This window comes from Macaca thibetana, chromosome 1, assembly GCF_024542745.1.
Source record: "Macaca thibetana thibetana isolate TM-01 chromosome 1, ASM2454274v1, whole genome shotgun sequence".
In the NCBI taxonomy this organism is placed as follows: Eukaryota; Metazoa; Chordata; class Mammalia; order Primates; family Cercopithecidae; genus Macaca; species Macaca thibetana.
In genome coordinates this window covers 142,210,068-142,226,276 of record NC_065578.1, presented here as the reverse complement: position 1 = coordinate 142,226,276, position 16,209 = coordinate 142,210,068, and the positions used below count along the sequence as shown (strand labels likewise).

General features: G+C 43.3%; 1 protein-coding gene and 1 pseudogene across 2 annotated transcripts in view; both read left to right on the top strand.

The window, feature by feature from the left end:
- Positions 1-15,773, top strand: part of MTARC1 (mitochondrial amidoxime reducing component 1) — a 43,379-nt gene extending 27,606 nt beyond the window's left edge. Inside the window, exon 7 of one of the 2 annotated variants that reach the window (XM_050761284.1) lies at positions 15,655-15,773. In XM_050761284.1, the coding sequence (XP_050617241.1) occupies positions 15,655-15,718 (64 nt within the window). In that variant the 3' untranslated portion in view covers positions 15,719-15,773. Of the gene's footprint in view, positions 1-500; positions 1,598-15,654 lie in introns of those variants that run through there. The other variant, XM_050761277.1, reaches the window with a different exon arrangement.
- On the top strand, positions 13,111-13,225 carry LOC126945526 (uncharacterized; annotated as a pseudogene).
- Positions 15,774-16,209: the final 436 nt, after the last annotated feature.

Here is a 16,209-nt window from a genome sequence, read left to right as displayed (position 1 = left end):
GTGGCACAATCTCGGCTCACTGCAAGCTCCACCTCCTGGGTTCATGGCATTCTCCTGCCTCAGCCTCCTGAGTAGCTGGGATCACAGGCGCCTGCCACCACACCGCGCTAATTTTTTGTAGTTTTAGTAGAGATGGGGTTTCACTGTGTTAGCCAGGATCTCCTGACCTTGTGATCTGCCCGCCTCAGCCTCCCAAAGTGCTGGGATTACAGGCATGAGCCACTGCGCCCGGCCAAGTATCTAATGTCTTGATGCTGAAAGGGGGAACATGAATGTAGAGAAAAGATGTGGGGATGTGGCCATTGCTTATGCTTCTGTAGTTGTTTGCTGGGCAGGCTGTTCACTGCCCCGTTCCAGGAGGCGTTGTTCTGTTGAGCTTTGACGGGATGGTGCCCTCTCAAGCTGTGCATGTGGAGGCCCTGTGTGGGATGGAAGCCACGTTCTGGTTGAGCTCTTGCGTCCGCTTGGCTGTGACTCATCATGATCTTTTCCTATTGCAGTTATCGCCAGTGTGACCCTTCAGAACGAAAGTTATATGGAAAATCACCACTCTTTGGGCAGTATTTTGTGCTGGAAAACCCAGGGACCATCAAAGTGGGAGACCCTGTGTATCTGCTGGGCCAGTAATGGGAACTGTATGTCCTGGAATATTAGATGCCTTTAAAAAATGTTCTCAAAAATGACAACACTTGAAGCATGGTGTTTCAGAACTGAGACCTCAACATTTTCTTTAAATTTGTGATTTTCACATTTTTCCTCTTTTGGACTTCTCGTGTCTCAATGCTTCAATGTCCCAGTGCACAAAGCAAAGAAATATAGTCTTGATAACTTAGTAGGCTTTCAGTAAGACACTTAAGTGACAAGACAGGATTCTGAAAACTCCCTGTTTAACTGATTATGGAATAGTTCTTTCTCCTGCTTTGCCATTTATCTACCAAGAGTGCAGACTTCCATCCTGTCACTACCACTCATGAGGGAAAGAGAAGAAGAGAAAGAGGAAGAGTGGGTAGGCCAGAAGAATGTCCTAGAATGTGTTATTACCCCTGTGCATGAGGTATGCAATGAAAATTAAATAGCTCCCCAAATATGGCTGGAATGTCACTTGCCTTTTCTTCTGAATCCCCGGGCTAGCTTTTGAAATGGCATGAAGACTGAGGTGACCTTCAGGAAGCACTTCAGATATTAATTTTCCATAGATCTGGATCTGGCCCCGCTGCTTCTCAGACAGCATTGGATTTCCTAAAGGTGCTCAGGAGGGTGGTTGTGTAGTCACGGAGGACCCCTGGATCCTTGCCATTCCCCTCAGCTAATGACTGAGTGCTCCTTCTCCAGTTCTGGGTGAAAAAGTTCTGAAGTCTGTGGAGGAGAAGAAAAGTGATTCAGTGATTTCAAATGGATACTGAAAACCTTTAAAGGGGGAAAAGGAAAGCGTATGTCAGTTGTTTAAAACCCAATATCTACTTTTTTAACTGATTGCATAACTCTAAGATCTGATGAAGTATATTTTTTATTGCCATTTTGTCCTTTGATTGTATTGGGAAGTTGACTAAACTTGAAAAATGTTTTTAAAACTGTGAATAAATGGAAGCTACTTTGACTAGTTTCAGATCTTACTAACTTCTTGGCACAAAGTTAGACTGTGAAAGCTTACTGAGGCTGGGCACAGGGACTCATGCCTATAATCCCAGCACTTTGGAAGTCCAAGGTGAGAGAATGGCTTGAGCCCAGGAGTTTGAGACCAGCCCAGACAATATAATGGGATCTTGTCTCTACAAAAAAAATTTTAAAATGCACTGGGTGTGGTGGCGCATGCCTACGGTCCTGGCTATGGCTACTTGGGAGGATGAGGCAGAAGGATTGGTTGAGCCCAGGAGCGGGAGGTTGAGGCTGCAGTGAGCTATGATTGCACCACTACACTCCAGCCTGAGTGACAGAGTGAGATCCTATCTCTAAGAAAGAAAAAGGGGGAAAAAAAAGAAAGCTGACTGAGGTGAATGGGCAAAGCCAATAATTCTGATGCCTGACCACAGCTGCGTCTTCTGCATAATGGAGCTGCTCACCCATAGCCTCCCAGGCAAGCACCCACCTTTGAAGGACTATCAAGTCAACATGCTTTTTACCAAAAGCAGTGCATTTTTCACTTTGATTTTATAAAAGAGGTCAGTAATTGCTGAAATCTAGCTGAGCTCTGAAGTAAAGTTCTGAGCAAAGAGGTGCATGTGCTTGTTTTCTGGTTGGAGAGTTATTACAATTTGTTTTGTGCATGCTTGGCATGAGGTGAATAATTACATCATTTATCCAGAGAACCTGAGCCATCACCTTCCCCAACAAGTCCAGTTGATGTTGAGACAGATTGAGACAAAGCGAAGTGTTCAGCAAGTAGCATTACTAATGGGACCGGGGGACCCGTGGGAGAGTGAATGTACACAGGATTTAGGAAACCATGTGAATATTGGCTCTCTGGGAATAGCCAATAGGTAGGGAGCAATCAGAAACCCAAGGTCAGGTTTGGTGGCTCTTCCTAGGTATTTATAATTAGTGGCAAGTAAAAGCCTTAGTCCTGAATTTCTAATCACTTGTAAGAACTAACAGCCATTTCTCCGCGGCTGATCAGTGCCAAAGGCCATACTTCAGGCAGTAACCATCATTCTCCATGGACAGGCTCTTGGGGTAGCTAGCTCTGCAGGGCAGCTCCCACATGGAAGGGAGCACCCCGAAACCCACAGGAGGCAGACCTGTCCTTCTGTGCCTCACAGTGTGAGGAAGATTCGTGTTTGAAGAGAGAAGTTCCAGTGACCTCTAGAATCTCAGAGTAGTTGCCAAGCTTTCTGTCAGTGAGATTTAAAGGCCATTTACTTGTGTTTATTTTATATTTAATGAGTTGGTTAATGCCAGAGACAAAGCTGATGTCCCATTTATTTTGGATACTGAGCATTTGCACACTATTCCACTTGAAATGTAGGATCAGGAATGTAGGCCATCCCAGACTTTCACATCTTACAATAGTGAATGACAGACGTTTGTGGTCAGGCCAAAATATTCACCCTCGGTAGGCGTCTTCTCTGTGTGGCAACTTATGCTGCAGCCGCAATAGAGAATCACAGATTCGGAGCTGGAGGTCTTGAAAAGGACAATGTGGGCCAGGCTCGAGAGGGGCTACCTAAAGGCTTGCTTTTGTGACTCTTCTGCAGAAAATGTTAGAAACTTGCAACCAAAAGACCAGAGCAGCAACTGATACACACGAAGGCAGAAAGAAATTGGTGGGGGGCTTATGGAATTTAGGCAGTTGTCCTACAGGGAGAAATACTCATCCCCTCCTTCTCCCGTTACTGATAACAGGGCAGGGTGAAGAGATGAGCTTGTGGAGGTCTGCCAATTTGGTAAGAGTGCATGGGGGAGGTTAGGTAAATTAGATTAGCCAAATGAGACTTTGGGAAACCATTTGTGAGGCTGTCACCAACAGTGATGGCGGGCTGAAACTCCAGGCAAGTGCTCCCAGCATTCTGAGAGTGTATCAAATTAAACCAACCCATGATGGTGGAGAACAGATACATTAAAGTTCCTTGAAAGTGACAGAGTGGCTCTCAGACCAGACCTTGTTTGTGGGTATAATCGGAGTGTTGCTACCACACCCTAACACTTCATTTCCCAGTGTTTTATTGGTCCATGGAATTCTGAAAGTTTGCCTTTAGGGATGCTCCTAAAAACAATTTCATGGGTCAATAAGTTTGGAAAGTCCTTTGTGCCTCCCTTCTCTTCAGAGGCAGAAGGCTCTGGAGAGACCTTCGTGAAGGCATCTGTGTTTAATGCTGCCCTTCCCAAAAGTCTGGTTTTGACTGTCTTTTGAGAAATGATCCTCTGATCTCTAGGCAGAATGCCAGCAAGCCAAGGAATCCCAATTAGCAGGAGGGGTGCACTCATGGGAAGACTGAAGGAGTTAAAAGTTCCTGCCATGTGAAGGAGTTCTCTCTTGGGACACTGCCCCTTGTCCTCTCCCTTGTCCCTCTTGCTGGGGTAAAAGGATGGAACTGGGACTTGATAGGTTAACGAGGTGTGGAGAAGTGTCTTAGACCAGCTCTCCTGTTGTAGGCCTTGGAGGAAGTACTCTCTTTCTTTGGGTTCATTTTCTAAACGTGCATTTTTGGATGGATAGGGTGGATCAGGGTGAAGGAAGGGAACCCAGACTCTCTCTAATCTTGCTCTTACAGCAATACCTGTGATGTAAATTACAACAATACCCGTGATGAAAGTGCTCCAGGATGCTTCATTCACAGGGAGGGGTGCCCTGTTTCTCTTCTGCTAGCTTCTCCTTTCTTTCTGTCCTTCCTTCCTTTCTCTTCTTTTCTCTTCTCTTCTCTTCTCTTCTCTTCTCTTCTCTTCTCTTTTCTTCTCTTCTCTTCTCTTCTCTTCTCTTCTCTTTTTTAACAGTGTCTCACTCTGTTGCCAGGCTGGAGTGCAGTGGTGCGATCTCAGCTCACTGCAGCCTCCGCTTCCCAGGTTCAAGCAATTCTCCTGCCTCAGCCTCCCAAGTAGCTGGTGTGTCCAGAGTTGGTTCCTTCTGGTGGGTTCTTGGTCTCGCTGATTTCAAGAATGAAGCTGTGGACCTTCGCAGTGAGTGTTACAACTCTTAAAGGTGCCATGGACCCAAAATGAGCAGCAGCAAGATTTATTGTGAAGAGTGAAAGAACAAAGTTTCCACAGCGTGGAAGGGGACCCAAATGGGTTGCCACTGCTGGCTGGGGTGGCCACCTTTTATTCCCTTATTTGTCCTGCTGATTGCTGCATTTTACAGAGTGCTGATTGGTCCATTTTACAGAGTGCTGATTGTTCCATTTTACAGAGTGCTGATTGGTGCATTTACAATCCTCTAGCTAGACGGAAAAGTTTTCCAAGTCCCCACTCGACCCAGGAAGTCCAGCTGGCTTCACCTCTCACTGGGACTACAGGTGCACACCACCACACCTAGCTAATTTTTGTATTTTTAGTAGAGACAGAATTTCACCATGTTGTTCAGGATGGTCTCAATCTCTTGATCTCGTGATCTGCCTGCCTCGGCCTCCCAAAGTGCTGGGATTACAGGTGTAAGCCACCACACCTGGCCCTAGCTTTTCCTTTCTATTGCAAGTCCTCTCAACTAGTGTTGCCTTCCACCATATAAAGCAGAATTACCTCAGGGGTCCTATGGCCCTGACTCTACCTATGTCTGCACAAAGCACTACTGTGCTTTGCTATCTGCAAGAACAGAGGTTGTTTGCTTCAACCACTTTCTCTGAATGGATAAATGAATTATGATGATATCTAAAGTTACCCAATTTCAAACAAGAGGAAGAATCTGGCTCAGTACCACAAATGTTCTTGGAATTGGGATAATAAAAAAGTCCCTTAGGCATCCCTTAGTCTGCTCTGACCACACTCTCTTCAAAGGAAGAGGCTTGGGCCACAGCTCTGACGATAACCCTGCTGTCCCTCCAAACACAGCTGAGGAATTAGGTGGTGGGGCACCTGCTCCCATGCACTATAGCCTGGCTCAGAGAGAAGAATTGCCTTAATTATATTGTTATTCTTCCTGGACAGGCTGTAGGTTGTGTAAAGTAACAAAAAGGACTGAGAAGTGACTTCCCATTCAGCCTCTTCCAAGGCCAGTTTTGATGGGCAGGTCAAGTTCACTCACATTTGACTATTTGTTGGCCAATCTAGTGCATTCACCCTTGCTGGTCCTCAGTCATCCCCTTTACCTTCAGAGAGCATTCTAGACTGCTCTTCCTCTTATCTTCCTTGTGAAACCCACAACCCCTAGTCCCTCCCCTTCCCTGGCATTTGTTATGCCTTCTACCAATCCCTGACCTGGTATTGGTCAGTCTCCAATCCTGGTGGATCCCTGTGGGAACTAAGTTAAGTCTAACTTCTGTCTCCCTCTTTAGAATTTACTGGGAGTACTGTAAATAAAGTATTATTGTCATAATTGTTTCTGATTAACATTTTTACACCTAATAAAGTCTCAGAGAGATTGAATTTACTGGGTCTAGGGGAGGAGTACCTTCCACATGACCTGCCCAGCAATTAAAGCCGCTTGTTAGTCCGAGGCCCAGGACGGCCGAGGACAGCTGGAGAGCTCTTCGTTGCAGGCAGCTCTGGTTAACATCAACCAGGAAAGCTCTTTGTAAACACATGAATAATTGATCGTCCAGCGCTCACATAGCTACTGCGAATCTGAGCCCGTATGACTCATTTGCGAGCCATTCCTGTCGTCTGGATGCCATAACATTGGAGAAATGATGATCGTTTCTTGGAGGTTCTTCTGTGGCCAGAGTTGCCAAGACCAAGGCTGTAATGGTTTGTTATGATGACCTTTGTTATTCCATTAGGCTCAATTGCTTTAAAAAATGATGTGTGCATACTTTAGGAACGTTTTTACCCTTTATGTTGACCTGACATCATAGTTTATATTACAAAATGTATTAATGACAGAGGAGTGTTTTCATGTCCCAAGGACAAATTTTAACAACCATAATCTGCCCTTAGTCATCATAAATATAAATGTATTGGTCAAACAGATCTCGTTAATGTGGCCAAGATAAATGCAAGTCTATATTTTAAGGCAGTTGAAGTCCTAGAGAATATATTTGGAGCTTTTTGTGGGGCTAAGAGATCTTGTACATGTGCTATCAAAAGGCTGAGAAAATTAACATGTTCCCCCCTCTGATTTTGCACTGGACAGATATAAACGTCTTGGGGATGTCAAGTAAGATTGTTCACATAGTTTCTGGACACCATTAATGCCTGATGGGGTGAATCTCAGTTCTTAAAGCCATATTCTTCTCATTATGCTCACAGGGCTTTTGAAAAGAGAACAAAATAAAGATTTCAAGTCTTAGCAATGTGCTGCCCAGCCAACATTTTTCTGAGTTATACTGTGTCTTAAATTTCTAATTATATCATTCTCCCCATTCCCCAATAGCTTGCTTCCTGTGGGACAAGCCCCCTTTCCACAGATGTGGGTCTGGCATTTGCATCATTCCAGTTGGCAAGCCACATGTCGGCAGACAGTGTTCAGGGCATGATCTGGAGGACAGGATGAGTGCTTTGTTTTCTCTTTGTTATGCCATACTCAGCAGCTTTGGTCATTATTCGTGGTGTCCACATTTTAAGCTTCTTAGGGAGAAAATAAATCCTTATTGAAGAACTACTTTTTAATAGTGCTTTTATTTTGAACCATGAAAATGCATTTAAAGCAGCAATGTCTCAAATGCTACTGTCAGAGCAGACTGTTTACAGGAATGAGTTCATTTCCCCCAGATATGGTAAAAAACAAACAAACAAAACAAAAAAAATAGTGCCACAATTAGCCTCTCCAAGGATTATGGTCACCTGGCAATGAATGAAAAGCACTTCAATTAAAACCATTTACCCTTTTTCCCTTTGAAGAATCTCGTAAAGCAATTTTTCCTTCTGAATCTGCTGTCGTTTTTGACACCACCAAATATTGGGCTTTAGGAAGGAGTTTTGCCTGGATAAATTATCTGGGACTGGGGACTGGATTATTTTCTAATTTTGTGCTGTGATCATCTCCTGTGTTGTTTGAACTTCTTGAGCAGTTTAAAAAGTGAGGTACATGCACCCATGTTCATAGCAGCATTATTTACAATAGCAAAAAAAAAAAAAAAAAAAAAAAAAAAAAAAAAAAATAGAAACAGCCCAGGTCCACTGACAGATGAATGGATAAACAAAGTGTAGCCTATACATACAATGGAATATTATTCAGCCTTGAAAAGGAGCAAAATTCTGACACATGCTATAACATGGATGAACCCTGAGGACATTACGCTAAGTGAAATAAGCTAGTCATATAAAGACAAATACTATATGATTCCACTAATATAAGGTACCTAGAGCAGTCACACTGTTCTAGATATAAAATAGAAACAAAAAGTAGAATGCTAGTTGCCAGTGGATGGGGGAGTGGAGAATAAGGAGTAGTTGTTTCATGGATATAGAGAGTCAGTTTTGCAAGATGAAAAGAGTTCCAGAGATTGGTTGCAAAACAAAGTGAATGTGCTTAATACTCCTGAGCTGTACACTTAAAAAAAATGGTTATGGTGGCCAAGGCAAGAGGATCACTTGAGGTCAGGAGTTCAAGACCAGCCTGGGCAACATAGGGAGACCCTATGTCTACAAAAAATGAAAGTATTAGCCAGGCATGGTGGTGCATGCCTTTAGCCCTAGCTACTTGGAAGGCTGAGGTGGGTGAATAGCTTCAGCCAAGGAGTTCACGGGTTACAGTGAGCTATGATCACACCACTGCACTGCAGCCTGGGTGGTAGAGTGAGGCCCTTTCTTGAAAAGAATAAAAAAAGAAGTTATGGTGGTACATTTTATGTTATGTATATTTTACCACAGTTAAAAAATAATTTAAAAGAGTGCAACACTTCAGAGACTTGGAGTTGCATTAATCCCAACTCTAAAGTCCCTTCCTGGAAAGTCATACTAGGTTACTGCTGCTGAAAGAACACCAATCCCACGTAGCCCATTCAGAACTCTTCTTGCTGACACCAAAAAGAATAAGAAATTGCAATGTAATGTTTTTGAACTTGAGAGATAATTTAACTTCAGATTTTTAATTTCTCATTTTGCCTTCTTTGGCTCTTAACTTGGAATTTAATTTTGTACTACAGACTCCTTGGTAATTTGGTGTTGAGGGGGTTTATGTTCAGATCTAGAGCATCTTATTGTCATTTTATTGTTGAGGTACCTTTGTGATATAGCTTGACTTTGCTGCACAGTCTGATAGGTTCTGTTGGTCAGTATGATGTCTAGACATAGTTTGCGATGGAAAATAGAAAAGGATCGACAATTTTTATCTTGACTACAGAAAGGCCTTGAAGAACATCATGTACTGTACTGGCCCATCTCAGAACCTTATGGGGCAAAAACAGTACCTTTCTAGAAAGATCTACATGCAAGTGACACTGGAGATGGGGGTAGGAGTTGATTCCCTCTCTGAAGATGCTATCCCTATTTTATATATATATATATGACTGGGCAAAATGTGTAAGCACAATGGGCTCAAAGAACAAAAAGTTGAGGAATCTGGGGATACAGATAACTTAGCTATAACAAATGTGTTATAATCACACTTATCCCTAATATGTCCAAATGAAGAGACATTCCTTAGTCTTGGCCCCTCTCTGCCCCCTCACACTCTCTTGTTTTGGGGAGATCTGATTGGTAAATTTGGAAGTAGGGAGTTTGAGCTCTGCTCTTTCTCCTTCTCTTTCCTACTTGGGCTCTTGCTACCTTCAAGGTTCTAGGACCCTGGACCCTTTAGTCCAAGTGGTGATTTTGGTAGAAAAGACCCTTCCCTAGTTGGGAGATGCCTGTAGTTCTCCAGTTTTGCCTAAGGCTGGGGAGATAAATTCAGTATTGGGATTCAGTATTATTGATAAAACGTAGGCTGGAGGATGCAGTTTAGGAATACAAAAGCAATGGAATTTTTATCAGAAATAAAGCAGATATTTTGATCTCAAAACAAAACAAAATAAAACTAAAACCCACAAACAAAACCCAATAGGACCATATTCTAAATGTACCTTGCATTTGTAAAGTGCCATGACCTGCAGTGCACCTTCATCCACTCTACACGATTAGATCTTACTGATGACCCAGTGAGATAGGATGGATGTGAAAGTCTTTTGTAAGCTCCTTACGTATCATCACTCTCCTGAATGCATAACACATGTCACTGAGCTTTGGGGAGGTTAAGTAACTTGTCCACATTACAGGTGATGGGCTTGAATTAGAACTCAAGGCTCTTGCCTTCTGGCAATGCTACAAAATAAGTTGGCAAGAATGAATTCAAAGAGTGGTAGTACCTTCATCCGGAAACTAGTTTGATCCTACAATCTTGTTTTGAAACAAGGGGGGTCATTTGAAACAAATAAGGGGGTCCCAAATACTGAAAGGACCTTTAAGACTGGTGTGTGTATTTGAATCACCTGTGAACCATGGGTAGAATCTACCATGGGTAGATTCTCAGATATCCTGATTTAGTAGTTCTGCAATGGAACCTAGAAATTTTCATTTTTATAAAGGCTCTAAGCTGTTCTAAACTTTTACTTGATTTTCTGTAGACCAAGTTTCCATCACCCCTACTCATCCCACATTAATGTTAACATTCTTCTTAGTGGTATGTAAAGGAATACTGGAGTAACAAATTCTGGCTTTCTGAGAAAAATGGAACCCATTAGAATACTTCATGGCTAAGCATAGATGTGCTCATTTTGGGTGATAGGGTCACACTGATCCAAACATACCGCTCCCAGCCCTCAGGGGACCACAGCCCCACTTTTGGATACAGCAGAGGACGGTGTATGCCCTGAAAGGGAACAAATCTCTGAAGGCACCAAACCTACAATCTGAGCCTCCATGCAACAGAGTCAATGACCACATCATTAACAAATCCTGAATTTGTCAATCAAGCAGAGGCAATGCTTGGGGCCTAACAATTGTGCACAAATCATGTAACAAATGACCTTGTGTGCATGCATGTGTGGGGGAGTAAATGAGAAAGCATCTTTTGTAAGAAAATTTAATCTCCTTATAAAAATCAATTAGTTTCTTTTAGTGAATCAACAAATAAGGGGGTCCCAAATACAGCATTAACAATGTTAAAAGCATGAGTATCAATGGTATTTTCTTTTTCTACTTCCTTCCTTCCTTCCATCTTTCTTTCTTTCTTTCTTTCTTTCTTTCTTTCTTTCTTTCTTTCTTTCTTTCTTTCTTTCTTTCTTTCTTTCTTTCTTTCTTTCTTTCTTTCTTTCTTTCTCTCATTCTCCTTCCTTCCTTCCTTCCTTCTTTTCTTTCTTCTTTCTTTCTCTCTTCCTCTTTTCCTCTTCTTTCTTTCTTTTTAAAGAAAGGCAAGGTAAAGACTGAGAATGTTGACGAATGATGGCCCCATTCTCTAAGAGCTCAGTGGGAGTCTGTGCCAACTCATTTTCCTCTTTTCCTCCCTCCCAGCCAAGCTTCAGAGGAAACTCTTTTCATGTGAAATGGAAAGGATGAATTTCAAGCTCCGTTGAGAGCTTTAAAACCTTAAATTCTTCTAGAAAATAACCTGCCTCTCAGGAATCCTAGGTCCCAAAGAATTGTAAAGCTTTTCCTTAAGCTGTGGAATGGCTCCATTACTAACTATGATTACTTAAGTCTCAGAATAGAAGGATGTAATAAATCTGACAGTATTTGTTCTGGTTTGTGATGAAGCAAAACTGTATAATATTAAATCAGATGTTGTTATAAACATATGAAATGGTGCGTTTTTTTTTCCGACTTGGGGCATTGTGGCATGAAGCATCCCCCAAAAAATGTTTTTGCATTCTTGGATATCAGCTCTGGTTTCTGCTAGATTTCCTTCTTTCTGAGCATGGATGCTAAATAACAGTGCTTCTTTTTAGCCATCTGTGTGTTTCCTGTGAGTTAGCAGGGCTGAGGAGACGTATTCTCATTCCTTTGTGTGCTTCTCTATGGGGTAGAACTGGAGACTCAGGCAAAGTGTATGGATTTCTGTGTGTATGTGTGTATGTCTGTTAGGTGGAGGAATGAATGGCATCCTAGCACCCTGGAATGTTTGGATCGGAAAGGCTGTTAGATACAAACTAGTTAACTCACCTCCTCATTACCCAGGTCATACTTTTAAGCTTAGGTCCAAATGTGTGTGAGAGAGGATGCTGGAAAGATCTGGAGGTTGGAAGGAGTTTTGAAAGGGCAGTGAATTCATCCACTGCCTTCACTCCTCTTCCCACCTGAGTCCTCAATAAAAGGGACATTTCCCCTTCTTTTAAAGACTTCCTGATAAAGGGAGCCTTCATGGACACCCCGATAAGCACCAGGCAGCACAAGGGAGGGAGCTCTGGTGGTGGCGGATTTGGGACACTTAGGCACATGGTTGCAGAGGCGCAAAGGTGTGACCATTCTAGATGTATCTTCCACAAGGCCCTGGTGGAACGGACCAACTACATCCCCTAAAACTTCCAGGGCAGCTTCCCATGATGCTGGGCTGAGTCCAGGTTTCTAGATTTGGCCGGTGCAAGCTCCTGGTTTGCTAGAAAATTGCTGATGAAATAGGAGGGTTGTCAGGCCATGGGACAAACCTGCCACTGTCCTCAGATGTCACCCTGCCTGGCCTTGTGTGCTGACAGTCATGACCCTTTGGACGTCTGCATGTTTGTCTCTGGGTGAGTGGCTGTGTTGGGATTTAGTTTTCATTTGCTATATGATGAGCAAAGAACCACAAAGAAGTCCTAACACACCTGGTGCTAAAAAGTGATTAGCCCTTGTTTTAGGACTTACAGCTACTTTTTCTTTCTGTAGCTTCCAAATATTTTATTTTTGATAATTAGAAAGTAAATTTATATTAAATTTCTTTTCTGAGACAGGATCTCACTCTGTCACCCAGGCTGGAGTGCCATGGTGCAATATCAGCTCACTGCAACCTCCGCCTCCAGGACTCAAGCCATCCTCCCACCTCAGCCTCATGAGTAGCTGGGACCCAGCCCTGCCTGGCTAAATTTTATATTTTTTGTGGAGATGAGGATTTTTTATGTTGCCCAGGCTGTTCTTGAACTCCTGTGCTCAAGTGATCCACCTGCCTCGGCCTCCCAAAATGCTGTGGGATTACAGGTTTGAACCACTGTGCCCAGCCTATGTTAAAATTAATATTAATTTTTCCATTTAAAATGTCATTAATTAAAATTGATAAAATTTGTATTGAAACCATAGCCTAGAATCTTTAGATGATTTAGGATGTTGATAGCATCTTATGAATTGTTTAGAGCTACACTGTCTGACATGGTAGCCATTAACCATGTGTGGTCATTGAGGGTTTGGCACATGGCCAGTACAAATTAAGATGCACTGTGTGTGGAAAATACACACCCGATTTCAAAGACTCAGTACAAGTGAAAACGTTACCTATTTTAGTAATTTTTTAATAATTATTACATGTGAAATGATAATAGCTTGTATAATATTGGGTTAAAGAAAGCATTAGAATTAACTTCGTCTGTCTCTTTTCACCTGTTAATGTGGTTACTAAAAAATTTTAAATTACATATATGAGTGTTGTATAAAGAAGAGAAGGTTAGCCTTCCCCTTGACAAGCATGGAGGAGGCCTGTACACTCATATAACTTCGGCATTGCCACCTTCTTTGTGGCATCTAACCATGGTTTTGAGAATGGAAAATGATTGTGTAATTGGTACGGGGTTTCCTTTGTGATGATTAAAACGTTCTGGAACTAGATAGTGGTGTCAGTTACACAATATTGTGAATGCACTACATGCCACTAATAGTAAATTTTATGTTATGTATCTTTTACTGCAATAAAAAATTACATGTGTCCCACATTATATTTCTATTTTGCAATGGGTGTGGCTTTGCTTACACTAGTGTCTCTAGAATGGGGAAGAAATGGAAAGAGACAATGATGGGATGAAGACTGCAGGAAGGGGTTGGAATTCTTTTCTCTCTCCCTTTGGTAAAAATATGAGCATATATTTAAGTTTCCTGCCTTCTTTGCAGTCTGTCCCTGGGGGCCCCGACCTCTTGCAACTCCTGCCTCTAGACAATGCCTTCACCTTGTTGATCTCATCTCACTTTCCTCCACACTTGGCCAGCTGCCCACCGCTGTGTTTCTCTCTGAGATAATCCTGTCCCTATGATTCCTCTGGTTTATGTGGTGTTAAGGAGTTAGGGATCTTGACAGTTAAAAGTAACATAGAACACCCAGATCAGGCTCCATAAGCCTTCCCAACCTCAGGCATTGTTGATGATGAAAAAGTGAAGTCTTTTCTGTGCATCTCTGGAATCAGTTTCTGAAAAGTGATCCCCAGAAGGCAAGCCTGATGTGTGGTGCTCAGAGTCGGGACAGTGGTTACACTGGGTGGGAAGGAGGTGGGCAGTGATGGGGCCAGGGTTCAGACAAGGGCTTCTGGCCATGGGAAATACTCTGTTATTGATCTGGTGCTGATGACCCAAGTTTGTTCACTTTGTGGAAATGTATTGAGCTTGCGACTTGTGTACTTGTCTGAATGTGCATTACACATTAGTAGGAAGCTGAAAAACAGAACACATCACCCTGTAAGGCACATACGTTTTTGAGTGAAAAGCTAGCAGCCTGGGGTGAGCGAATGTGGTAGGGTGCGGACACGTTCTGTGAGAATGGCCATCAGGGGTCCCCTACCTGTGGGGACCTGGATTGACGATGCCTGTTAGAGTCCTGGAGGGGTCGATTCTGGAGGTCTGTCCCACAATCCGATCCTCAGACTAGAGGTTTGCAAGTGAGTGACCCGCCTTGGAAATTCACCTCAGCACCTCTTATGTCTCTTGGCTCTCCATATGGGGCACCATACACACACGGAGCAGAACAGACCAGAGTTTTACATTTATCTTTCATTATTATTTTTTTTTAGAGACAGGGTCCTGCTCTGTTGCCCAGGATACTGCAGTGCAGTGGTGTCACCAAAGCTCACTGCAGCCTCAACCTCCTGGGCTTAAGCAATCCCCCCACCTCAGCCTCCCAAGTAGCACGTGGGGCGTGTCACCATGCCTGGCTAATTTTTAAAATTTTTTTATGGAGATAGAGTCTCCCTGTGTTGGCCAGGCTGGTCTCAAACTTGTGGCCTCAAACAATTCTCCAATCTCAGCTTCACAAAGTGCTGGGATTATAGGCATGAGCCACTGTGCCCTGCATTTTTTAAAAAATGTAAATTCTCAATCCACAGTGTTGAGAGTGGGAGAGTGAGGGGCTGCTCATCAAGAGGCTTGCTTAGTTGTTGGGTGTAGGTAAGACATTTAAAGAGAGTCACATTCTTGGGAGAAATTAAGATTCTTCCCTTGCTGTAAGACAACACCACAAGAAGCCGAGGGTTGGCTCTGAACAGAGGGAAAAGCCAACCAGGCCCTGCTGTTATCACCTACGGAAATCCTGTGTGGTGGTAAATACAGTCCTCAGCAGGGCCTGGAGAAGAGATTACAGGGGGCACAGAGGGGCTGGGGATGCTAATGTGGAGGTTATTGGCCAGATAGCGGCCAGGAAACCAGAGACTAGGGGGAGTTCAGTTGGAGGAGCATAGGCGGAAATGGGAGAGAAAAATAAATAAATGAGATAAGCAACTTCATTTGCTTCCTCCCTTATTACTCTTTTGTTTTGTGTCTAGGACTCTGGTCTCCCCTGAGGTTGATCTCTTCTTCTGGGGACAACAGCCTGCAGGGTGATTTTGAAAAGCAGGCCCGACTTGTACTTCCTTGTCCTGTACTCACCCCTCCTGGTGTAATTCACCTTAATGCAGTGAACTTCCACATGGCTGCAGGGCATGCTTCCCAAAGCCAGCCCCTGGGCAAGGTTTCCGTTAATTTAGACCCCTGTCCCTACCTCTCCAAGTGCAAAGTGTACAAGGCTTCATGCCCAGCTGCCCCCTACCCCCATACACACACTGGAGAGACCAAATGTTTAGGGTCACTGTTGGGTAGCTGGGTCAAGAGAGCTTAATAACAATGTTGTTGGCATGTGGAGAGCTTTTCTTTTTCTTAGACCCCAACTGGAAATTATCAGATTGGCCCCATGCTGACATGCTAATGTCCAGGCCTGCCTTTCTGCTGCAGGGCAATGCTCCGGGTTCCAACATCGACATCAAGCAGTTTGTTGAGAAAACTTTGGACCTCATGAGCTGGGCAAGAGGGGCCTGGCTGGTGGTAGGAGAGGAGCCTGTCCATGCCTCAGCTGTGGCTCCACTGGCTCTGTGACTGTGCAGATTTTCTAACTTTTGAAGACCTCTGTTTGGATATCCACAAAATAGGTAAGATGGTGCTAATACCTAACTGTGATGTTGGGAAGATTTAATAACATAATACGTGAAAGCACTTTGCATACATTTGCACAGTGCCTAAATATTAGTTATTTGGTGGGGGCTATTAACCAGTGTGCTATGAGGTGTGTGCAAAGTAAGTTGTTACCGATAACTCAGAGAACTCCAGTTTGTGAATGGTTTTCTTTTACTTAACAGAATCTTTATGGGAGAATTAAAATTGATTAATTCCGACCACTGGCCAAGAGCTCATGCTATAATTATCCAAGACAGAAATAGCTCAACAGAAAACCAAGTCCTGTAATTCTGAGCACCTGTCCTTGGGATGCCACTTTGGGGCTCCCATATCTGA